This window comes from Tympanuchus pallidicinctus, unplaced genomic scaffold, assembly GCF_026119805.1.
Source record: "Tympanuchus pallidicinctus isolate F22 unplaced genomic scaffold, pur_lepc_1.0 scaffold59, whole genome shotgun sequence".
Taxonomy (NCBI): Eukaryota; Metazoa; Chordata; class Aves; order Galliformes; family Phasianidae; genus Tympanuchus; species Tympanuchus pallidicinctus.
The window spans coordinates 358,803-383,227 of NW_026294779.1; the positions used below are offsets into that span (position 1 = coordinate 358,803).

The window sequence follows — 24,425 nt, forward strand, 5'->3', positions numbered from 1 at the left end:
TCACTCTTACACCCCATTGCCCCCCCCATCCCCCCTCCCCATTCTCCCCACTACCAGAACCCCCCATCCCTGTTGCCCCCCCCCCATTCAGCCCCCCATCCTCTCCCTCTGTCCCTCCCCATATTCTCTTGCCCCCCCCCAGCCCCCCCGGCTCTGTAGGGCCGCCCCATTTTCTCCCCCCCCCCCCCCCCCCCCCATGGTCGCTGCCCCGGGCAGGGCGGGGGCGGAGAGGCGTGGTCAGAGCGGGTGGGTGGGCGTGGCTTTCGCTGGATGTGGGCGTGGTTTGAGCGCCGCGTGTGCCCTTATATGGTCAAAGCGCGGGAGCGCGTCACGGTGGGCGGAGCCACAAAAAAACGCGTGACGTCAGCGCTGCGCTCGGGGGGTTCCGGGGGTCACCCGGGAGGTCGGGGGGGGGTCACTAAGGGGCGATGACCCCAACGTGTCCCCGTGTCCCCCCCCCCCATGTGGCAGCACCCCTCCTTATCACCCCCTTAGGTCGCCCCCCCATATCGCCCCCCCTCACCACACCCCCCCTACCCCCCTAATGTCACCCCAGTTGCTGCCCCCCCATTTCCCCTAATGTCCCCCCATGTCCCCCTGCCACACGTGCTGTCCCCAGCTGTCCCATCCCAGCCCCCCCCCACCACGCGTCCCCCCTATTATATGCCCCCCCCCCCCCCCCATATCCATTGCTCCCCATCTCACCCTGGGGTTGTTGACCCCCCCTCAGCGACTTTTGACCCCCCCTTCCCTCCTGCTCTCTGTGTCCCCCCCGCACCTTTCTGTAACCCCACCGTGTGACCACCCCCCCCCCACCATCGCCCACCCCCATCACCCCCAACTTTGCCACCCCCCCCTCGTCACCCTCATCCTATGGGGGTCACCACGTGCCTCTTCCTGCCCCTGTCCCCTCCTCCCCCTCCCCCCCCCCCCCAGCACCGGAAACCCCCCGGGGAAGGCCGGGGGGGGAGGGGGGGGGGTAAAGGGGGATCCCCAGGGGACGCCCACCTCCAAGAGAGGATCCGGCCACGTGGCACCTCAGGGTGACACCAACTTGGGGGGGTGGCACCTCAGGGTCGATCCCCACCGTGCCACCATCCGTGTGATGCCGCTCCTGAGATCAGGGGTGACAGTGGGGGGGGGGGGGAGGGGGAGGAGGGGGGAAGGAAAGAAGTTCTTGAGGTGGGGGGGGGGGGGTTGGGGACGCGGGGACAGCGATCCGGAGGCGGCGGTGGCCTGGTGCCGAGGTTGTGTTTTGTTGTTTTGCTGCCGTTCCCCATAGAGACGGCGCTTGGGCGGCTGCCACCGGCCCTCCCCACCCATGGGGACACCGCCAGGGTTGGGGACATTGCGGCTCTGCAGCCCCCCACGTAACCCCCCAATCCCTCCCCCCCCCTCCCCCCCCCCAGCAGGCTGTGCCACCATCGCTGCCACCACAGCTCTGCCATCAGAGCCACCCCATCCCCATCCCCACCCATCACCACTCCTGCCCCCCCCATCCCCATCACAGCCCCCCTCCCCCCCCCAAAGGCCATCGCAGCCATTGTGTCCCAAACCCCCCCAACCCCCCCCCTCCCATCCCTTACCCCCCCCAGCCCCCCCTTATCGCCCCTATCCCCACCACTGCCCCCATTGCATCCCCTCCATCCTCACCACGGACCACCAAACCCCCCCCCCTCCGTCTCCCCTTCTCCCCTCCAGCCGCTCCATTGTCACCTCGGCCACCCCAGCCCCCCCCCCCCATTGGCACCCCGTCCCCTCACGGCCGCTTTATCGCAACTATCGCCTATCACACCCCCACGTCTTATCGTTTCCCCCCCCCCGTCCAAGTGCCCCCCCGTCCCATCGGGGCGGTGCGGTTCTCCCCAGTCCCAGCGGTTCGGGTCCGCCCCGGGGTCGGGCGGTGCCGTTGCCGCCCCTCCGCGGTGACATCAGCCGTGAAAAGGGCGCGGGCGGCGGCATCCGCCACTGCGGGACCGCACCGGGACCGGGATCGGAACCGCAGGTACCGAACGGGGCGGGGGGCGCCGGCTGGGGGGTGGGAGGGGGGTGGGGACCGGGAGAGATGGGGGTGGGCACGAAGGAGGGGTTTGTGTGTATGGGGAGGGGGAGGGAGGGGGGGGGGGGGGGGGGAACCGGGATGGGGTCTCCGGCTCGGGGTCTTCGGTTCGTTCAGCCTCCGTTGTTCCGATCCATAACGGCGGTTCCGAGCTGCCCCGGAGCCGCTGCGGGGTAACGGCACCGCGCCCGGGAGCGGCAACGGGAGCGGAGCTGGGTGCGGCTTCCGGCCCCGCAGCCCCGGGGCGGGGGGGTGGAGGGGAGGGGGAGCGGCTGCAGGAGCGCTGCTGACCCCCCCCCCGGTGTCCCGGGGGTCCCCCGTCGCCCATCCGAGGCTCCCACCGCCGGGATCCCACCGCGTCCCGTTGTCCCACCCCCCACGGGCACCGCGTGCGCTCCTTGCGCACCACCCGGGGGTCTCCTCCCCATTTGGGTCCTTCCCCCTCCCCTCGTGGTGGCTCTGTGCGCTCAGGGTCGGCTGGCGCCCCCTCCTCATTGCCCCCTTCCTTTCCGACCCCTCCTCATTGCCCCCCCCTGCAGTGTCTGTGTCGTCTGGGCCCCCCCCCTCCCCACCCCTCTGTGCCCCCCAGCATGGCGATTCCTCACCCATTTTGGGCACCGCCAGACCCAAGGGTGACAATGGGGTGGCAGTGGGGGTCTGCGATGACCCCCTTCCTTCCCCCCCCCTCACTCCAGACAGCTTCATTCCCCACCCATTGGCTTCGGGTCCTGGGGAGCACCTTAACACCCCCCTGCGACGGCGCTGGGAGCCCTTTGGGTGCCTTTGGTGGCATTGGGTGATTTCCAGCTTGGAGTGTTTTAAGGTTTTGGGGCACCCTGGTGACGTCGGGGTGACCTCGAGGTTGGGGGCACCTCAGTGGCATTGGGGTACCTTGGTGGACCTGAGGCGTCCCAGTGATACTGGGGTGACCCTGATGGCATTAAGGTGGTGTTGGGGGGTGACCCGAAGGTGCTGGGATGCCCACGGTGGCATTGGGGCGCCTTAATGGTGTCGGGGTGACCCTGGTGGTGTTGGGACGCCTTGGTGACATGGGGGTGACCTCAAGGTTGGGGTGACCCCAAGGTATCGGGGTACTTTGTTGGCATTGGGGTGAGCCGGTGATGTGGGGTGACCTCAAGGTGCTGGGCTGATCCCAGCCACGTTGGGATGCCCAAGTGACACTGGGGTTCCCCGGTGCCGTTGGGGTGACCTCAAGGTTGGGGTACCTGGGTGACATCGGGGTCCCCCCACATCTGGGGACGTGCAGTGGGGCCCAGGCTCAGCCCAGCCATGAGTTCCCCCCCCCCCCAGGAGGACTTTTGGGGGCAGCAATGCAGAACGCAGAACCCCAAATGCCGCCCAATGGCTGTAGGGTGTCGGGAGCACCCCGATATGGGCAGCATTGGGATGCTGTCACCCAGCCTTGGGGACCCCAGGGCTCCGCACCCCATAGCGCCCTGTAGGATGGGAGCCAGGCGCCATTCCTGGGGCGTGTGGGGCTGCTGGGGTTTGCGGTGTGGGGCTCCCAGGGCAGCTCCCGGATCTGGATCCGATCCCATACAAACGGGTGCAGTTTTGCAAACATTCAATGAGCGGCTGCCAAAAAACCCGAGCCAACACAATGGGGGAACCCAGCTGGGGTTTGGGGCGGGTGGTTTGGGGTTGGGGTCAGGGGGTTTGGTTGAGGGTTGAGGGTTGGGGTTTAGGGTTGGTGGTTCGGTTCAGGGCTGGGGTTTTTGGGGTTTGAGTTGGTGGTTGAGGTTTAAGTTTGAGGCGTTTGGGGCTCGGGATGGAGTTTAGGGTTGGGTGGGTATGGAGTGGTGCTGCCATCGGGGTGGCAATGGGGGGGGACCCCAGGGGGACCTTTGGATGGGGTTGGAGGTTGGGGTTTAGGGTTGGGGTTGGGTGGGCATGGGGGGGGGTGCCATCACTGGCACCTTTGGGGACCTTTGGATGGGGTTGGTGGTGAGGGTTTAGGGTGAGATTTAGGGTTGGGTGGGCACAGGGGGGGTGCCACCATTGGCATGGCAATATGGGGTGACCCCAGGGGGACCTTTGGATGGGGCTGGTGGTTGGGGTTTAGGGTTGGGGTTGGGTGGGCACAGGGGGGTGCCATCACTGGCACCTTTGGGGACCTTTGGATGGGGCTGGTGGTTGGGGTTTTAGGGTGAGTTTTAGGATTGGGTGGGCACAGAGGGGGTGCCACCATTGGCATGGCAATGGGGGGGACCCCAGGGGGACCTTTGGATGGGGTTGGAGGTTGGGGTTTAGGGTTGGGGTTGGGTGGGCACAGGGGGGTGCCATCACTGGCACCTTTGGGGACCTTTGGATGGGGCTGGTGGTTGGGGTTTTAGGGTGAGGTTTAGGGTTGGGTGGGCACAGGGAGGGTGCCACCATTGGGATGGTAAAGCGTGGGGACTCCAAGGAGGGGCCGTGTGCCCCAATGCTGTCACCACGGCACCGGGCAGGAAGCAGGGAGCGCCTGGCACGGGCGATAAGGGTCCAAACAGAGACAGACAGACAGACAGACAGACATCCCAGGGGAAAGGGCAGCGCCAGGAGGTGTCACCGCGTCCCCAGGGGAGGATGGGTGACACACAGCGTCCCCGCAGGCATGGCCAACAGGGGACCATCGTATGGGCTGAGCCGGGAGGTGCAGCAGAAGATCGACCGTCAGTACGACCCCGAGCTGGAGCAGCTGTTGGTGCGCTGGATGGTGGGGCAGTGCGGAGACGACATCCCCCAGCCCACGCCTGGGCGCGATGGCTTCCAGCAGTGGCTCAAGGACGGCACCGTGAGTCCTCCATGGTGGCGACCTGGGGGGGCGAGGGGTCGTGGTGTCGCCTCGCTTTGCGGTGAAGGGGCTTCAGGGGGGGTCGTGGCGTCCCCTCGGTTGATGTTGGGGTGGTCGCCGTGTTCCCTTCCCTGAGTGCCGTGGTTTCGGGGTGGTTTTGTGAGCCCTCATCCGACCTTGGGGTCACCGTGGTGCCGTTGCCTTGGGGAGGTCATGGTGTCCCCTCAGCTGATGTTGGGGTCACCGTGGCGCCATATTGAGGTCGTTTTGGTGTCCCCTCACCAAACATCGTGGTGCCGTCATGTCGGTGTCCCCTAATATTGGGCTTATTGCGGTGCTACCAGAGGGGGGAGGTTATGGTGCCTCATAGGGGGGTGGTTCCTGGTGTCCCCTTCTCTGACATTGGGGTCATCGTGGTGCCGTTGCTTTGGGATGCTCCTGGTGTCCCCTCACCGATGTTGGGCTCATCGCGGTGCCACCACGACCCTGTTTTTGTCACCGCTGATGCCACCAGGTCCTGTGCCGCCTCATCAACAGCCTCTATCCTCGGGGCCAAGCGCCGGTGGCCAAAATCCAGGCATCCTCCATGGCCTTCAAGCAGATGGAGCAGATCTCCCAGTTCCTGCAGGCAGCTGAGCGTTACGGCATCGCCGCCACCGACATCTTCCAGACGGTGGATCTGTGGGAAGGTGAGGGTTGGGGACGATGGGGTGACACCCAGATGTCCCCAAAGGGTGACACAGGGGGTGACACCACGTTGGCACCACGCAGGGAAGAACATGGCGTGCGTGCAGAGGACGCTGATGAACCTGGGCAGCTTGGCGGTGGCCAAAGGCGATGGGCTCTTCGTGGGAGACCCCAACTGGTTCCCTAAGTAGGTGATGGGGGAACCTGGGGGGGGGCACAGGGGGGTGGGGGGTGATGGATGGGGGTTGATTCCCATGGTGGTGGCCGTAGGAAATCACAGGAGAACCGCCGCGTCTTCTCGGAGGATAAACTGAAGGAGGGGCAGAGCGTCATCGGGCTGCAGATGGGCACCAACCGCGGCGCCTCGCAGGCGGGCATGACCGGCTATGGGATGCCCCGACAGATCCTCTGAACGGCCCCCCAACCCCCCCCCACCCCGACCCCAAAGCTTCCATGGGGCTGGGGGGGTCCCCAAAGCGCATCGCTCTTCCCCATGGACCCCCCTATGGACCACCCCATGGACCCCCCCCCATGGACCACCCCATGGACCCCCCCCATGGACCACCCCATGGACCCCCTATGGACCAACCGGGGCTGTGCCCACCCGCCAGGACCAAAATCTGTGTTGTTTTTTTTTTATAATAATTATTTTGTCTCCGCATCCCGATCCCCCCCTCCCTCTCATCCCAACACCGCTGTGCCTTGGGGGGGGGCCGTGCTGGGGAGAGCCCCCCCCCCCCCTCCTCAGTGGCTCTCGCCCCAATAAATGGCCCCTTCTTGTTTATAAGGAGTGAGAGTGGTTGGGGGGCTGGGGAGGGGGGGTAGGGGTTGGGGTCGGGTGGGCTGGGGGCTGTCCCCACAGGTGTGGGGCCCAATGGCTCTTGGGGTAAGTAAGAGGCAATGGGGGGGTTCAGGTGTGGGGTGGGGGGGGTCTGGTGGTAATGAGGAGAATAGGGGAGGAAACCCCCCCATCTCCACCCCAAGGAACCCAATCAAAGGGGAGCAGCCCTGAGCTTCGAATGTGGTGGTGGGTGAGCACGTGGAGGGGCGGGGCTAAGAGGAAGGGGGCGGGGCTAAGAGGAAGCGGGCGGGGCTTGCAGGGCGGGTGAGGCGATGCTGAACCCCACGTGGATGGGGGAGGTGGGGACACGCGTGGGGAATGGGACACTCAGATACGGGGACACGACTGGGAACACAGAGAGAGGGTGATGGGAGGGCGCAAATGGGGACAAACGGGAAAGGGACACGAATGGGACCCAGGCGTGGAGACGCGTCTGGGAACGCGCGGGGAGGGGGATGGGATGGGGACGGGATGGGGACGGGATGGGGACAGCCGGAGCCACGCGTGGAGATGACGCCTCCAGAGCCACGCGGGCGCAGCAGGGGCCGAACACCCCCCAGCGACCATCGAGTCGGCTCCGAGCTGCCTAGAGCGGCCCCTCCGCGCCGGCCCCACCCCCCGCGCGTCTCGTTGCCATGAAAACGCGCGCTGCCGTTGCTATGGAGACGGAGCGGCGGACCGGGATGGCGAGCGCCGCCCGCGGCCTGCAGGGCCTCAACGGGACCCCCGCCAACCCCCCCGGCTCCATGCAGCCCTCCAGCCGCTTACGGAGACGGGCACGGAGCACCGAGGTGGATGAGAGCCTGTTTGGGGTAAGGGGGGACGTTGGGGCTTCTCCCACCTCCTTGGACCTGGAAACCCCCCCAGGCCTCGACCCCAAACAATGGGCCTGGGACCCCTCCCCCCCCCGCCCTCCACACGTGGGCCTGGGACTTTCCCCCCGCTCCCCAGGCCTGGGCCAACCCCTTCATTGTGGGCCGGAGGGGCTGAACACCCCTTCAGCACTTTGGGCTTTGCTGTAGGGAAGGCCTGTGTTTGTTTTGTTTCTTTTGGGGGGGGAGGGGGCACACAGCCACCAACCCCAGCAGTGTTTGCCCCCAACCTGCGCCCTATGGCCCCATAGCACAGCTTTATGGCACCCAACGCCCTTCAGCTCCAAGGCTGCAGCTCTGGGTGCCGCCCCGTGTCCCCAGTTCCACCCCATTGGGATCCCTATGGAGGTTCTGCCCCCCCCCCCCTTCCCCCCATCAGCACTGCAAGCCAGACCTCCTGCCAAAAAACAGCAGCAAGAAATGGCTCTTTTCAAGGAGAGGAAGGAAAGACGACGTCACAACGGCCGCCTCAGCTCTGGGCTCCATCCCCAGCAGCTGCTCCGTGCAGTTGTCACAGCCTGACAACATTCCTACAATCATTAATTGGGTTCTTGGAGGCGGATCCCGTCCCGTTCTCCAGGCTCTGAGGCTGGCGGTGCTGAAGGCAGCCGTTATCTGCTGGCAGTGCAGCCCAGCCCTGTCATTAAACACGCAGCTGATAACGGTGATGGATGAGAAATGAACCCTGAGGGCACCCAACTGCCCGGCCCGGCCCATGGGGTTGAGCCCCACTGCGGGGTGTGGGGTTGGGCACAGGGCTGCTTCTGGACCCACAGATTTTAGGAGGAAATTCAGTATTCAGAGAGTTCCTCGCAGAGCTGTGGGAGCCGCAGCCTTGGAGCCGGAGGCCGTGGAGGGGCTGTGGGCGACCTGAGCTGATGGGAAGCACGCAGCCCGTGGCAAGGGGGGGTTTGGGGTCCCTCCCAACCCAGCTGTATGGGGATCCCACGGCTCTGTGATATTTGGGGTCCCTTCCGCCCCCGCCGCGCTGCGATCCCGTGGCTCTGGGATCTTTAGGGTCCCTTTTAACCCGGCTGTGGCCTCACATCCCTCCCCGAGGAGGCGGTGGAACAAACAGCCCCACCTCCAAGCGCACGGAATGGGGGGTGGTTGGGGATCCTCCCCATAGACCATAGCGCATGGCTTCGCTAGATGGCGGTGGCACCTCGAGCGCGGGGACCTCGGCGGCGCTGCTGCGCCGGGAGAAGCGGGAGGAGGCGGAGCGGGACCCGGTGTGGGGTTTCCTGACATCTGGGGGCACTTTGGGGGGATTTCTGCCCCCCCCGTCTGTTTTACTGCTGCGGTCTCACGGCGCCGCGTCGGGGTTTTTGCATCGGTTCCCCCCCCCCCCCCCAGCTTTGGGATCCCCGCTTTGGGGTTTTTCCTTGCAGCCTCACGGCCCCGTTGTGCTCCTACGGGATGCGCGCAGCTCTCCAAAATCAGCGCCCGGCGCTCAGCACCGCCCCGAAACCATCCGTCTGCTCGGCAACGGCCTCATCCGCAGCCTCGTGTGAGTCGCGCCCCCCCCCAAACGCCCTCACAGACCCCACAAACCCCCCTCAGCCCCTCCTCAAACAACCCCCCGTCCCCCCCCCCAGGTGCCAAACACCCCCAGGCAGCAGCGATTCCCCCTCCCTGGGCGCGCGGCTGTTTGTGCACGAGGTCGAGCAGTCGGAACCCGGCTTTAATTACATCCCCTCATTAAAAAGCCGCAGGGGTTTGGTGCCATTATGCCGGGCGAACCCCACGGAGCCTCATTTTGACCTTCCCCCCCCTTTTTTTCCCCCCCCTCGCTTCACCTCTCCCTGCTTCCACCCCACAAGGACGCACCGCAGCCCTTTGGTTTCAGGCTGGGCTGAGGCTGCCGCGCTCGGAGCCCCAGGTTTTGGGCCCGCTGCCCGCGTTTCCCCCACGTGGCTCCACCTGGAAGCGTTTGGGTTCCATTTCCATTCCTAAAAATCGGGGTGCAGGTTGGGCACCCAAACACAGACGGCTCAGGGCTGCGGTGGCTGCGTCACACCGTTGATTAGGGCCGTCGGTGCCACTGCCCATTCTTTAAAGCGTCCTGGAATCCGATGCTGTGATGCTGGGCCACTTATTATGCAGGTATCTGTCCCAAGGGTGGATGAAAAGGTGACACATAATGACAGTGACTGCATCCTTAGTCCCCAGAGCCTTCAAAGCTCCCCGTGAGTTTGGTTAATGCACCGCACGCGTCGCCGAGCTGCGGCTGAGCAACGCTGCCAGTAATTAAAACTCCTCACAACTCACCTGGAAATAAATAAAAAACAAAACGCAACCAAACCCAGCCCTGTGTCATTACCCACATTTTTGACACGTGGGGAAATGGGGGCACTGAGGTGGTTTCCTCCGAGGCTGAGTCACCGTGGGGCAGAGCTGCGTCCTCCCCCCACACCGAACTCATTCCATCCAGCAGTGCTGCAGCCCTGGATCTCCGGGCTTGAAGCTCGGGGGGGGGCGCAGCTCGGCTCACTTCCATCCCCCCAGTGGCAGCCGTGGGGCTGGCTTGGCCCCAAGCTCTTTGGGTGCTGCGTGTGGGGCGCTGTGGGTTCCCCCCGTCGCCCAGCTGCCGTCCCTCTCCGCTCGGGACAGGGATGTCACAGCGCTGAGGTGGCACCGCAGTGCCATCAGCACAACAGGAGGGTTTGGGGGTGAGCTGGGAGGGGGGCGAAGGGACCCCCAGCAGCACTGATTGCTGTGCTGTGCGCCCTCCTGTCTCAGCGTCCCCTCAGAGAAGCCGACACCGGCCCTCATCATCGGCCTGCAGGACTTCCAGCGCATCCAGGAGTCGTCCCGAGTGCAGAGCAAGGAGCAGCGTGAAGCTGAGCTGGCAGCCCTGAAAGCACAGAGGGAGGCAGAGCTCGTAGGCACCCCCCCTGCCCACCCTTCATGCCGTGGGGGCACCCATAGGGTGGGACAAGCACCCTGCACCCCCCCCGGATTGCGGTGCCCGCCTTCAAACCCTGCATCTCTCCAACCCTCTGAGCCCAGGAGGGGCTGTGGGGGGTCCCAAAGTTTGCAGTGCTGCGTGGGCTGCACCCCACAGCTCCCCAGTGCACCTCTGTGGGGCGTCTCCTTTAGAAAGGAGAGGGATTTGGGCCCGGGGGGTGCGGGGTGGGAGCCCAGGGGTTATGCAGGGTGGTGGCCCAAGGGTGAAGGATGGTAGTGAAGGGTTCAGGATGAGAGCATGGGGTACAGGGATGCAGGATGGTGAACCAGAAGGTGGAGGGTGGTGAGCCAGGGGTCAGGATGGTGGCTCAGGTTTCAGTCTGGTGGCTCAGGGTTCAGTCTGGTGGCCCAGCAGCGCAGGTTGGTGGCCCAGCAGTGCAGGATGGTGGCCCAGGATGACGGATGGTGGCCCAGGGCTGCAGGTTGGTGGCTCAGCTCTCCCCCTGTCCCCTTAGGAGGCCATGAACGAGCGGAAGGCAGCAGCAAAGCGACAAACCCTCCTGCAGCAGAGCAAGCCGAGCGAGCTGGAGGAGGAGGCGAAGGAACGCGCCCAGCACCTCCTGCAGCGGGCGAACAGGATGCGCATGGAGCAGGAGGATGAGATCAAGGAGTTCAGTGAGGTGAGGCCAGGGGGTCCCGTCCTCCTCCCCTGCATCACAGGAGACGGTGGCACGAGGTGCCCTGGGCCCCACGGGGCGCTGAGGACGAGCTGTGAGCGCTGCCTGCTGCCGCTCAGTCGTCTTCTCCTTCCCTTTTCCACCTCCTGCTCTCTGTCCCCATCCGCCGAGCCCAGGACGCCCCTTGTCCCCACAGCTGCTCCTGGGGGTGAAATGCCACATGATCCGCGACACGCAGATCCTGGAGAAGCGGCAGATAGGCAGAGAGCTGGAGGAGGAGGAGAAACGCCTGGCCAGGATGATGGAGGTGGAGAGGCAGAAGGCCGACGAGATGCAGGAGGAGCTGGAAGGCAGGAGGAAGCGGGAGCTGATGCAGTGAGCGGCTTTTTGGAGAGACGGGATTGAGGGGCGGATAAAGGATTTATGGACGCAGCTGTGGGGCTGTGGGCTCTGCGTCCAGCGGGGGGGGGGGTGATGAACGGAGCCCCCCGGGGGTCTGTGTGGATCCAATGCTCTTCTGATCAGTGACACGGAGGGGCTGAGCTCCGGCCCAGCCGTGCTGAGATCCCGCGGTTCCGTGGTCTCGGAGGTCCCTCCTGGCCCAAGCACTCCGTGATCCTGTGGTTCCTCCCAGAGGCAGACAGGAGCTGGTGAAGCAGATCGAGAAGAACGCGGAGGAGCGGGCGCTGAGAGCTGAGCAGAAGGACCAGGAGAGCCAGGAAATGCTTCGGTACCTGGAACAGCTGAAGGTGGAGGAGCAGAAGGTGGGCTGGGCAGGAGCCAGGGGGCTGCTGGGGAGCAGAATGGTGATGATGATGATGATGAAGGCAGATTTTCACCTCTTGGAAGTGTGACCCGGCGCTGGGGGGGGTCGGCCTCGGTGCAGAGCTGAGGCTGTGGTCTCTTGGGGAGGCTGAGCCTTCTTCCAAAGTGGCTCTGAGCCCCCATGGAGCGAGGACTACAGAGCCTCTGCTCTGTGCTTCAGGAGTTGGAGCAGAAGAAGGAGCAGCAGAAGAAAATCCAGGCTGAGATTAAACGCATCAACGACGAGAGCCAGAGGTGCAAGGAAGAGCAGCTGCAGAAGGAGAAGATGGAGGATGAGCGGGTGCTCGAGTACCAGAGGCAGAAAATGGTACTGAGCTGAGCACAGCAGCACGGAGGGGCGATGGGGTGCAGGGAGCTGCCACCAAACTCTGTCCCACGTAGGAACGGGAGGCAGAGCTGGAAGCTGAGCAGGAAAGAATCCGTCGGGAGAAGGAGAAGGAGGTGGCACAGCTCAGGGCCATGCAGGAAAAGGCCCTCGACCAGCAGGCAGAGCGGGTGGGTGAGCTCCTGCAGCTGGGAAAGCAAACGGGATCCTGGGCGCCATCAGCGAGGGGGGGCAGCAGGGACAGGGAGGCGATCGTCCCTCTGGGCTCTGCTCTCTGAGGCCCCGTCTGCAGCACCGCGTCCAGGGCTGGGGGTTCCCAGACAAGACAGGGAGCTGTGGGAGAGGAGCCAGAGGAGCCGCAGGGCTGAGCAGGGGCTGCAGCAGCTCCCTGCAAAGCCAGGCTGAGGGAGCTGGGCTCGTTCAGCACGGAGAAGAGGAGCCGGGGCTGAGCTGAGTGCAGCCTGCAGGGAGCCTGCAGCCAGGAGGGGAGGCAGCTCTTGGGCAGGGGAGATGAGAGCAGGGAACGGCTGGAAGCGGAGGGAGGGCAGCTGGAGGCTGGGGGTCAGGGAAGTTGTGTGCTGGGAGAGCGGTGAGGGGCTGAAGAGCTGCCCAGAGAGGCTGCGATGCCCCGTCCATCGCTGGAGGGCTTGGAGGCCAGGCTGGATGGGGCCCTGGGCAGCCTGGGCTGCTGTGAGACGTGGGCAGGTCGGGGGCTTTGCAGGCGCTGTGGGGTCGCAGCTTTGGGACCCCTGAGCTCCCTGCCAACCCAGGCCGTGCTGTGAGGGCTGGCAGATCCGCCATCGTGGAGCAAGGAGCGCGGCCATGAAAACCATCCCTGCCAGCCTCACCGCCGTCCCCTTCTGTCCCCGTGGGCAGGACGCACTGAGGGCCAAACGCAGCCAGGAAGCGGCCGAGCGGGAATGGAGGAGGAAGGAGAAGGAGGCGGCGCGCAGGAAGGCTGAGATGGAGGAGCAGCTGCGGCAGGGCCGGAGGCAGCAGATCGCAGAGAAGGAGCAGCGCATGGCTGTGCAGGTGATGAGGGACCGGCGCGACTTCGAACGCATCCTGCGGTGAGGTGGGGTCTGCGCTGAGCGCGGTGCGGCGGCGCGGGGGGGCGGGAGGTGGGAAAGGGTCCCATCTGAAAGAGTGGGGGGCCGGGGAGGGGAGGTGCTGAGAAAGGAGGTGCTGTGGGTGTGGGTTGGCGTTGGGTTCGGGGAGTCTTGGGGGTCAAAGATGAGCCTTGTGGTTGTGAGCAATGGGGACGGGTTGGGGTTGGCCTTGGGGGTCCCGGGGCTCTTCTGCAGCCCTGGTGGTTCTGTGAGTGGGAGAGGTGGGCAGAAGTTGGGCTTGAGGGTCTTGGAGGCCTTCGACCCTCGTGGCTCTGTGATTCTCTTTAGGCTCGTGCTTTAGTGGGAATGGTGGGGATGGGGGGGGTTGGCCTTGGGGCCTTAAAGGTCTTCTCCAGCCTTCGTGGTTCCCCGTTTCTGCGATCATTTTGGCACACAGTGGGGGTTGGGTCAACGTGGCGGCCTGGGAGGATGGGTTGGCGGTGGAAGATCTTGGAGGCCTTTTTCCAACCCCACAATTCTGCCATTCCGACATCAGGGAGGGGGGGAGGATGACTGCAATGGACCTTTCTCCCATTACGCGGCGCCACGAGCGGCGAGGGCGGGTTGGCGGTTGGATCCGATGACCTCGGAGGTCTTCTCCCCCCTCTCAGGGCCCAGCAGAAGCAGATAGAGAAGGAAAAGGCAGAGGAGGCTCGCAGGGCGGCCCTGCAGTCGGCCCACGCCGATGCCATCCGGCGTCAGATGAGGGAGCAGCAGCAGCTGAGGGCGCAGGAGCGCATGGCCGCCTTTGAGGAGAGCCGGAGGCTGCAGGAGGCGGCTGAGCAGCGCAGCCAGCGCATCGCCCAGCTCAAGCAGCAGAAGATCCAGGAGCTCAGGTGGTGCCCGCGGCCCTCGGCCCCATCCCGGCTCCCCGCTGGGTGTCTCCTCCAAACACAACCCGCTCCAAGGCCGCGTGTGCAGCCTGGCATCGGGATCTGATGGTTTTTGTCTCTGCAGAGCCGCTGGCATCCCGGAGAAGTACTGTGCCCAGGTGGAGCGGTGGGCGCGCAGTGGGGCTCAGCCCCACACGGGTAAGAAGGCAGCAGCTCGGGAGTTTCGGCTCGCTTAGGCAGAGCTGCCTCCAAACAGAGATGTTCATGGAGCTGACAGCGTCTCCTGTCCTTCTCTTGCTTCCCACCTGCAGGTCAGGGTTAGGGGTTGGGGTTGGGGTTGGGGTTGGGGTTGGGGTTGAGGTTATGGTTAGGAGCAGGGTTGGGTTGGGGTTATGGTTAGGGCTGGGGTTGAGGTTATGGTTAAGGTTGGGTCGGAGTAGGGTTAGGGTTAGAATTGGGGTCAGGGTCGGTGTTGGGGCAGGACAGGGGTTGGGATCAGCATTAGGAACAGCCCCCTGCCCATCTCCCTGCTTGCTGGGGACAGCAGCATCCCCTGCCCCATTCCTGGGGGCTCTGCTTCGTCCCCATGCCCCAGCCGGAGCCCAACTCCCTGCTGTCGCTGCCCTGCTGCCAAACCCGCCCTGTGAGCAGCGCCGTGTCGCCTCCAGGCCCTGTGGCCTTGTGAAGGGACAAAGCAAAGCGTCCGCAGAGTGATGCAAACCTCGGAACGACAGGGAAAAAAAACAACAAACCCACAACAAACCGCAGCAGGACAGGGAATGGCAGCTTCAGAGGGCTGGGATCCCGTAGGAGTGGCTCTGATTAATTCTCCGAGCAGCTGAAAATAAGGAGAGCCTGGAAAGGCGAGACTGCCTGGGGCAGGGAGACGGCGTGGGGTGGGCAGGGGGGGGGGATCCCACCTCCTCCCGCATCCCCAAACGGCTGCTTTCCCTCTGGGTGTCCCCGAATGGCAGGGAAGCCGGGCGCCGCGAGGCCGCGTGGCTGCTTTGGGTCAACCTCAGTTCTGTGGGGCCCTCAGCATCCCTGGGGTCACCTCCATCCCTGTCAGCTCCACGTCCCGCACGGCTCCCATGAATCGAGAGCACGGTGCCGTGCCCCCCATCCTGCACCAGGGCTGCAGAGCCACCAAACCACGGCTGCGCCCCGCTGGGCTTCGTCCCCCTTCGCCGCCCCGGGGGCCCCAAATCACAGACGCTGCCCAACACGTGCCTCTGTTCCCAGCAAGGGTTAAAGGACGGCGATGAGCTCAGAGTGGGGCTGGTAAATGGAGCAGCTGTGGCCCCGGGGAGCGTTTGGGGCCTGCAGGGAGGTGCTGCCCATCCGGATCGGGCGGTGGGGTGGAAAACACCGAGCTGCGCCGCGGGGCACCGCGCACTGACCGGAGCTGCCCTTGTGCCACGGCCTCCATGGGGCACTGGGGCGGCTGTGGGGCGATGCTGCTGGGGGTCCAGGGAGTCGAGCGGCCCCCCGTGTGGCCTTTGTCACCTGCAAGGCGTCCCCGTCCCCGAGCCGCCCCTGCTCGCTGCCTGGCATCGCTGTCCCCAGCCCTTCTGTCCCGCTGTGCCGCCCCTGTCCCCAGCAGCACCCACTGCTGCAGCTTTCCTGTCCCCAATCCATCCATGGTGGCCGCAGGTTCCACCTCCATCCCCACCCCCCTGACCCACCGCTGCCACCACGTCCCCCCGATGTCACCCAGGTGGGCTCAGCGTCCCCTCGAGGTGCCGGCATCCCCGTGCCCCACGCCGAGGGGGCAGGACCAGAGGAGGGATTTGTAGGGGATTAAGCCCAGGCTCCAACCACACCTTTCAGCTCCTACAGTCGTGTCCCTGCCCGACACCAAAACCCTTTTGGGGCTGCGTGGGGCAGCACCGCCATCTCAGAGCCTTCCGATGGATCCCGGATCCCCACCGACCCCGCTGCTGCTGCTTAACACGGGATCAGCCCCCCCAAATGGGGTCCGCAGCCCTAAATCCCCACCCCGCTGTTGGGAACGGGGCCCACGGAGCAGCGCAGCGCCCCCATATTTCAGCCCCCAGCCCCACTCCAATGGGACGCAACCCCACATGGCGCAGCAGCTCCTAATTACCGGGTAGGGAGTGGAGCAGGGCGGCTTCGCTCACGCACAGCTCGGAGCCACTCAGTCATCCCAAAGGCATCCGCCCCACAGGGAGGAGCGCCGGGACCCAGCATGTAAAAGGGCTGCTGGTGTCGGGCGATGCTTCGTCGCCTCGCAGCCTTCATCCACCTGCACTCCTCCTCCTCCTCCTCCTCCGCGCCGGCACCGCAGCGCGATGGCACGGCACGGCGCCGGGCAGCTCCTGCTGCTGGGGCTCATGCCAGGTAGGTGGCCCCGATGTCACCGAGGACGGATGGGGGGGACGCTGCCCCCTGGGCACCCCTGGGACGGGCCGCCATCTGGTGACCCCAGCGGAGCGACAGCCATGGGCGCTGCGATGTTTGTGGATGGGAGGCACGAGCCAGGGGTTGGGTGACGGGGAGATGGGGGGCAGGGGGCTGTGGGGTGATGGGGTGGGGTGGGTGTAAGGTCAGGGGGCTGTGGGTCACAGGGTTGGGATGGGGTGAGTATAGGGTCAGGTGCTGTGGGCTATAGGGTTGGGATGGGGTGGGTTATGGGGTCAGGGGGCTGTGGGGCACAGGGTTGGGATGGGATGGGGTTGGTTATGGGGTCAGGGTGCTGTGGGTTATAGTGTTGGGTTGGGATGGGAATAGGGTCAGGGTGCTGTGGGCTATAGGGTTGGGATGGGGTTGGTTATGGGGTCAGGCTGCTGTGGGTCATAGGGTTGGGATGGGGTGGGTGTAAGGTTAGGGGGCTTTGGGTCATAGGGTTGGGATGGGGTGGGTGTCAGGTCAGGGGGCTGTGGGGCACAGGTCAGGGTGCTCACACGTTGCCCCCTCTCCCCCAGCTCTCCTCCTGGCTGTAAGGATCAACGGCAAAGGCCGTGAGGTGCTGTACTTGGCCAAGGGAGACTCAGTGAAGCTGGGCTGTCCCTACGTCCTCGAGCCCGAGGACAACGGTCCCCAGGGTGTGGGAATTGAGTGGATCCAGATCACACCTGAGAGAACCGGCCCCGAAAATGTGGTGAGTGTGGGGCACCGGGTGTGGGGTGACTGAGATGGCCCCATCCTGTGGGGTGGAGGGGGGGACGGAGAAAGGATGGGGAGGGATGGAGGAGGGATGGGGCAGGAGGGATGGGATGGGATGGGATGGGATGGGATGGGATGGGATGGGATGGGAGGGAGGGAGGGAGGGAGGGAGGAAAGGATGGAGGGATGGAGGGAGGAAAAGAAGGGTGGAGAGGTGAAGGGATGAGATGGGGTGAGTTGGGATGGGATGGGGTGGATAAGATGGGATGGATAAGATGGGATGGGATGGGAAGGGCTGTGGGGTGGGGTGGTATGGGATGGGTAAGATAGCATGGGATGCTGTGGGATAGGATGGGATGGGAAGGATGGGACAAAGAAAGGTGGAGGAGCAGATTTGGGGCAGGACAAAGGGATGAGGAGAGATGGAGCAGGAGGGATGCAGGAAGGACGCGGGGACACCGGGGATGCAGCAGCCCCTTCTGCCCTCCCTCACCCCCCCGTTCCACCCCATCCAGTTCCTTTCCTACCACGACCACCACGTCAACTACGGCAGCGGCTCGGGGCTGCAGGACCGCGTGGCCTTCGTGCAGAACGACCCCGGGCAGCACGACGCCTCCATCCGCCTGGCCGACCTGCAGGTCTCCGACACCGGCACCTACCAGTGCCGCGTCAAGAAGAACACGGTGGCCGTGCACGAGGTCATCGTCACCGTGCAAGGTGAGACCCCCGTCCCCCTGCCGGATGGTGGCGACACCGACGTCCCTCGGCGGAGAGTCGATGTCCCTGGCGGTGGCCATAGAGGTGGTGGCGGCCCCGGGGGTGGCCGTGTCCCTCTGTGGTGGTGGCATTGTCCCAGCTGGTGACCGTGTCCACGATGGGAGCGGTGGCACTGCTGGTGTCGATGTCCCGAATGGTGGCGGTGGCTCTAGAGGTGACGGTGGCCCTGGTGGTGATGGTGGCCCCAAAGGAGACCGTGACCGTGATGGTGACAGTGGCTGCGGGGCGTCAATGTCCCTGGTGGTGACCGCGACCCTGGTGCTGGTCTCTGTGACCCTGGCGGTGACAACGCCGGCAGTCGGTGTCCCTAATGGTGGCGGTGGCCCCGGTGGTGGTGACAGCGCCCCGTGCGGTGACCGCAGCCTCGGTGGTGACCCCTGTCCCTGGTGGTGATGGTGGCGCAGGTGATGACGATGCCCCCGCTAACGACCGCGTCCCCTGTGATGACCGCATCCCCGGTGGCGCCAATGGCCCCGGTGGTGCCCGCACCCCTGGTGGTGACGCTGCCCCTCGCCCCGCAGAGAAGCCGGCCGCCCCGCAGTGCTGGACAGAAGGAGATCAGGTGCAGGGCGGCAGCGTTTTGCTGCGCTGCTACAGCCGCGGAGGGGCCGCGCCGCTGGCCTACCAGTGGGCCAAGCTGGCAGATGGGTACGGAGGAGGACGGCTGCCCCAAGGAACCATCCAAGGTGGGCGCTGGGGGCTGGGATGGGGGGTGGCAGGGGGTGAGAGGCTCGTGTTGTGTGCGGCCGTGACCACATTCGCCCCCAGCCGCGCTCGTCTGGTGGGCTCAGCCCTGTGTCTGTGGGTGTCCAGCGGTGCCCCCATCCACGTGTCCCTGTGTCTGTGTGTCCCCATGTCTGTGTGTCCCCATGTCCGTGTGTCCCCGTGTCCACGTGCACCACGGGTGTGGATGGAGGTGGTGCGGATGCTCGCCTGCTCTGCCCGTGTCTGCGCTCACATCCGTGCTCCTGTGCTCACATGTCCACCCGTGCTCCTGTCTGCGTGCTCCCAAATCCGTCAGCAGTGTCCTCACACGCCCACATCCGTGTGTCCCCATGTCCGTGTGTCCCCATGTCCCTGCATGCCGTGTCTCCATGTCCCCAAGCACCCCATGTCCCCCTGTCCCCGTTCCCCCTTTTCCCTGCACCCAGCTCCCCCTGCACGTCCCCACGTCCCGTGTTCCATATCCCCCCACTCTGTGTCCCCACATCCCTGCACGCCATGTCCCCATGTCCATCCCCTTGCATGTCCCCCTGTCCCCACACCCCTATCCCTGTGTCCCCATGTTCCATATCCCCTCACTCCATGTCCCCCTGCACCCCATATCCCCATGCATGTCCCCATATCCCCATACCCCCATATCCCAATGTATGTCCCCATGTCCCCATGTATGTCCCCATACCCCCATATCCCCATATATGTCCCCATATCCCCATGTATGTCCCCATAACCCCATGTTTGTCTCCATGTGTGTCCCCACACCCCTGTATCCCCATGTTCCCCTTTATGTCCCCATGTCCCCATGTAAGTCCCCACGTGTGTCCCCATACCCCTATGTCCCCACGTTTGTCCCCATGTGTGTCCCCATGTGTGTCCCCATGCCCCCATATCCCCATATATGTCCCCATATCCCCACGTTTGTCCCCATGTGTGTCCCCACACCCCTGTACCCCCATGTCCGCATGTATGTCCTCATGTCCCCATGTTTGTCCCCATGTGTGTCCCCATGCATCCCCAAGCCCCCATATCCCCATATATGTCCCCATATCCCCATATATGTCCCCATATCCCCACGTTTGTCCCCACGTGTCCCCACACCCTGCACCCCCACGTCCCCCTCTCTGTCCCCCTGTCCCCACTCTCACTCCATCCCCCTCCCTTCAGGCCGTGCTCCCGGTGACCTCCTGATCCGCAGCCTTTCGGAGGCTCACTCCGGCGTCTACCAATGCCGGGTCACCAACCGCGTGGGCTACGCCACGTGCCAGCTCAGCCTCAGCCCCGCACAGAGTGAGTGCCGCCGGGGGGCTCCGGGGGTCCCTGTGGGGCGACGGTGACGGTGACGAGCTGTTTGTCCCCATAGGAGGCGGCCGCCAGGCGGGAGTCATCGTGGGCTCCGTGCTGGGCTCCTTGCTGCTGCTCAGCCTCCTGGGGCTGCTGATCGGGGCCCTGCTGTGCCGCTACCGCAGGAAGGAGTGCCAGCGGAGCTGCAGCGAGTGCAGGTGAGGGGCGGGGGGACGAGGGTGGGTGTGGGGGTCTGTGGGGTCTGTGGGGTCTGTGGGGGTCTGTGGGGTGGGTACCAATGGGTGCCGAGCCCATGGGCGGCACCGGGTGCCACCATTGTATGTATGGCCACCACGCGTCACCTCTGGGGGCCACCCAGAATGGGTGCTGCTGGGGGGGGGGGGTGGGTGCCAACGGGTGCTGCTGGAGGGGCCACCAAGCGCTGATGAGGAGTGATGGGGGACGATGTGTGCCGCCAAGCACTCAGGGCACCAACAGCTGCCACCAAGGGGGTCCAGCCAAGAGCTGATGGCAGCGATAGGAGCCACCAAGTCCTAATGGCACCAATGGCTGCCACCAATGGGACCCAACTAAGAGCTGATGGCAGCAATGGGTGCCACCAGGTGGGTCCAACCAAGAGCCAATGGCACTCATAGATGCCACCAAGAGCTGATGGCACTGATAGGAGCCACCAAGTCCTAATGGCACTGATGGCTGCCACCAATGGGACCCAGCCAAGAGCTGATGGCACCAATAGGAGCCACCAAGTCCTAATGGCACCAATGGCTGCCACCAACGGGACCAAGCTAAGATCTGATGGCACTGATGGGTGCCACCAGTGGGACCCAACCAAGAGCTGATGGCACCACTAGGAGCCACCAAGTCCTAATGGCACTGATGGCTGCCACCAATGGGACCCAACTAAGATCTGGTGGCAGCGATGGGTGCCACCAGTGGGACCCAACCAAGAGCCGATGGCACTCATAGATGCCACCAAGAGCTGATGGCACTGATAGGAGCCACCAAGTCCTAATGGCACTGATGGCTGCCACCAATGGGACCCAGCCAAGAGCTGATAGCACCAATAGGAGCCACCAAGTCCTAATGGCACCAATGGCTGCCACCAAGGGGACCCAACTAAGATATGGTGGCAGCGATGGGTGCCACCAGGTGGGTCCAACCAAGAGCTGATGGCAGCGATAGGAGCCACTGAGTCCTAATGGCACTGATGGCTGCCACCAACGGGACCAAGCTAAGATCTGATGGCACTGATGGGTGCCACCAGTGGGACCCAACCAAGAGCCGATGGCACTCATAGATGCCACCAAGAGCTGATGGCACCACTAGGAGCCACCAAGTCCTAATGGCACCAACGGCTGCCACCGATGGGATGCAACCAAGGGCCGACGGCATCCTTTGGTGCCACCGAGGGGCTCCAACCGAGAGCCGATGGCCCCACGGGAGCCACCAAACACCTCTGGGCAGCCCTGGGTTCTGACGTCTGCCCCCGGGGGGGCTCTCTGTGCCTCCCCCCTCCCCTCAGGAGCAGCACGGGCGGCACCATGACCCGCACCTGCAACGTCTGCGCCCACCCCTATTCGCCCCACGGCATCAGCTACATGCAGTGCCAACACGGCGACGGCGACGAGCGCGCGGCCGCGCTGCTCTGCAACGAAGGCATCCGGCACCAGGTCGCCTGCCCCGCTCTGTAACCCCGCATCGATTCCCTCTCCGGGCTCCCGGCCCCGATTCCATGGATTCTCCGTGGCAAAACCGAAGCCAAGAATTCGCCTCTTCCCCGCCTCCACCTCGACGCGTCGCTTCGTTCGCCACAAGCTTTGGGGGCTGAATGATTCTCGTGATGATTTTGCTTTTTGGCCGTTTTTTGTATCGTATTTCCACGCTATTTATTTCTTGTGTCCCCCCCCCCCCCCCCATCCGTCCCACTGCCCGGTGCCCCCCCACGATTGGCCGCAGCGATTTGGTGTTTGTTGGAAACGCCGTCGGCACCGGGAGCAGCAGCTGGGAATGGCAAAAAAGAGAGAGAAATAAAGGGAAGAAATCAGGCAAAAGGAAATAAACCCAAAGTGAACGAAGCGCTGCCCCACCGCGTGGTCCCAAAAAGGGGGGGGGGGGGCGTTTGTTTAACGGCAATCGTGATTGATGAGCCCAACTTTGACCCCCATGATGGCATTGACCCCGAGCGTCGCACAGCCATCCAACCCGGCTCCAGTCCTGACCCCATGCTGAACTCCTAACTCGGCACAACGACCCCAAAACCCAAATTGTTCCGACCCCAAAACCCGAATTGTTCCGATCCCAAAACCCGAATTGTTCCGACCCCAAAACCCGAATTGTTCCAACCCCAAAACCCGAATTGTTCCAACCCCAAAACCCGAATTGCTCCGATCCCAAAACCCGAATTGTTCCGACCCCAAAACCCGAATTGCTCCGACCCCAAACGCGGAGCCGCGGCCGTTCCCTGCATTTCCCCCCTTCGGCCGCCAGGCGGCGCCCTGAGGCGTCCCGGGGGGGGCGGTTGCCAGGAGACGGCGGACGCTGCGATGGCGGCGCGGTTCAGCGCGGGTCAGGTGGGGAGCGGGGCTGCAATGGAGGGGTGGGATGGAGGGGGGGGGAAATGGGTCCAAGGGAACCGAACCCGGAGCCGTCGGGAGGACCCGGATTCGTGGATCCCGGGGCCGAGGGGAGCCGTTCTCCCATCGTCTGCGCTCCCCCCGCAGTACGAGGACGCCTTCACCCCCCATCGCCTGCAGAACTGGAGCGTTGCCCGGCGCTGCCGGCAGGTACCGCAACGACGGGACCCCACCGGGACCCCCCCCATCCCACCCCCCGCCAACCCCGGGGCCGCCTGGACCCCCCCATCCCACCCCCGACCCCCCTTGCGACGCCCCCACCTGCACCAACGGCCGCCCCCCCCCCCCCCCCCCAACACCACCTGCACTCCTCCGTCCCCCCCCCCCCCCCACTTCTACCCACAACCCCCCGCGACCCCCACCCACCTTCATCCCAACCCCATTCAGACCCCCACGGCATCCCCACAGCCCCCCATCCCCCCCCAGCCCTCCAAATCCTCCCTCCGTGCCCCCCATCCCCGAACCCCCCCCATTCTCCCCCGATCCCTTCCATCCCCTCATCCAACCCCATTGACCCCCCCATCCCATCCCCCCCCACGCTCCCCCCATCCCATCCCATTTATGCCCCCCCCAGCGCCCCTCCCCCCGGGACGGCTCCACTCAACCTGTAGCCAACGATCGCGGCCATTTGCTGCCCTCGGTTCCTCGCTCCCAGGTGCGTGCAGCCCCCCCCCCGACCCCCCCCTCTTCCAGCCCCGCACCCCCCCCCCCCCCCCAACGCCTCCTCTCCTCCAGGCCTCCCCATGGGGGACGTTTTTGGGGACGTGGGAGATGCCGGCCCGGATTCCCCCCCCGCAGCTGAACCTCACGGCCCGTTCGGCCGCCGCCGCCGCGCAGCTCCGCGCCTGGATGCAGAAATGCCCAGCGCCCTGGGGGGGCTGCGGTGGCCTCAGCGCCCACACGGCTGGGAAGGTGGGCGCCCAACCTCCCCCCCCCCCCCCCCGACAACCGGGGACCCGGGGACCCCTTGGCCGCGGCATTTTGGGGCCTCGGCATCACGGCAGCTCGGCGCCGCGACGCCGCGTCCCCTGGGTGCTGGCGGTGGCCGCTGAGCCGCGTCACCGTGATGCCGCGTCGCTTTGACGCCACGCCGCCTTGAAACCGAGTCACCTCGGGGCTGGAGGTGGCCCCTGAGCCGTGCCACCACGGCACCACGTCGTGTCACCTGGACACCGGTGCCACCTTTTCTGTCACCTTTCCTCGCCACCTCGTCACCCCTTGTGACCCTCACGGTGCCCCCCGTGGTCTCCCGACACCAAACGTTCCCTGAGACGGCAGCGATGCTGACCCCCCATTTTGGGGGCTTTCTGCCCCGCTCAGCTCGGTGCCACGCGCTGTGGGCGCCGCTCCCCTCCCCTCCCATCGGGGTCCCCAAATCCCCCCTCCATCCCCACGTCCAGTTCACACCCCCCCCCCCCCCCCCCCGTCTCCATCTCCCCTCACAGCCCCAGCAGAGCCGCGGGGCTCCTGGTGCCGCCCTGGAGCCGAGGAGCGGCGCTGAGGACGGGCGCGGAGCGCAGCCTTCGCCCACGGCGGCAGCAGGGGAGCAACGGGGCGGCAGCAGCGAGGGGCAGAACGCAGCGCTGGGGGCGGCGCGGGGCAGAAACGGGGCCGAAGCGAAGCCTGAAGGCGATTCCCCCCCCTCCCCAGATCTGCAGGAGCAGCGCGGAGCCGGCAGGGCGCAGCCAAAGCCCGGCCCGGCCAGCAGAGCGGCTCCTTAAGGCTCGGCGAATAAAAAGGAGCTCCCCATAAAAACCGTTTCGGCCGCTGCGGGAAGTTGGGGGCCGCAAGACGCCGGGTGTCGCCGTCAGATTCCGCCCCGCAGAGCCGGGATTCAGGGCTGCGGATGGGAGGCGGGACCCCAACGGGCTCCTCCGCAAAGCAAAGCAGCAAAGCGCGGCTCGAAGCCATCGGAACCCAACAGAGCGCAGCTCA

General features: G+C 65.2%; 4 protein-coding genes across 7 annotated transcripts; all 4 read left to right on the top strand.

Moving 5' to 3' along the window:
* Positions 1–1,868: 1,868 nt before the first annotated feature.
* TAGLN2 (transgelin 2) lies at positions 1,869–6,327 on the top strand. Its single transcript, XM_052705512.1, has 5 exons — positions 1,869–2,005; positions 4,672–4,853; positions 5,368–5,542; positions 5,625–5,727; positions 5,811–6,327. Exons 2-5 carry the CDS (start codon positions 4,674–4,676, stop codon positions 5,950–5,952), a joined length of 600 nt encoding a protein of 199 aa, XP_052561472.1. The 5' UTR covers positions 1,869–2,005; positions 4,672–4,673; the 3' UTR covers positions 5,953–6,327.
* A 707-nt stretch (positions 6,328–7,034) lies between these two features.
* On the top strand, positions 7,035–16,975 carry CFAP45 (cilia and flagella associated protein 45). Of its 4 annotated transcripts, none has more exons than XM_052705504.1 (12): positions 7,036–7,193; positions 8,645–8,763; positions 9,996–10,137; positions 10,679–10,843; positions 11,037–11,215; positions 11,475–11,604; positions 11,826–11,972; positions 12,047–12,160; positions 12,867–13,060; positions 13,711–13,935; positions 14,057–14,243; positions 16,878–16,975. In XM_052705504.1, the coding sequence occupies exons 1-11, from the start codon at positions 7,041–7,043 to the stop codon at positions 14,166–14,168; spliced, it is 1,680 nt and encodes a 559-aa protein (XP_052561464.1). In that variant the 5' UTR covers positions 7,036–7,040; the 3' UTR covers positions 14,169–14,243; positions 16,878–16,975. The 4 variants fall into 4 exon arrangements, with proteins under 4 accessions (XP_052561465.1, XP_052561464.1, XP_052561467.1 ...); XM_052705507.1 differs by lacking the exon at positions 7,036–7,193 and adding an exon at positions 9,103–9,359 and having other exon boundaries at positions 8,646–8,763; XM_052705505.1 differs by lacking the exon at positions 16,878–16,975 and having other exon boundaries at positions 7,035–7,193; positions 12,867–13,022; positions 14,057–14,154.
* On the top strand, positions 16,169–21,923 carry VSIG8 (V-set and immunoglobulin domain containing 8). Its single transcript, XM_052705482.1, has 7 exons — positions 16,169–16,293; positions 16,843–17,053; positions 17,574–17,775; positions 18,357–18,521; positions 19,720–19,842; positions 19,916–20,054; positions 21,380–21,923. The coding sequence occupies exons 1-7, from the start codon at positions 16,169–16,171 to the stop codon at positions 21,546–21,548; spliced, it is 1,134 nt and encodes a 377-aa protein (XP_052561442.1). The 3' UTR covers positions 21,549–21,923.
* Positions 21,924–22,378: 455 nt separating this feature from the next.
* On the top strand, positions 22,379–24,232 carry CFAP126 (cilia and flagella associated protein 126). The gene is made up of 5 exons (XM_052705508.1): positions 22,379–22,427; positions 22,578–22,640; positions 23,065–23,145; positions 23,226–23,402; positions 23,936–24,232. Exons 1-5 carry the CDS (start codon positions 22,401–22,403, stop codon positions 24,209–24,211), a joined length of 624 nt encoding a protein of 207 aa, XP_052561468.1. The 5' UTR covers positions 22,379–22,400; the 3' UTR covers positions 24,212–24,232.
* Positions 24,233–24,425: the final 193 nt, after the last annotated feature.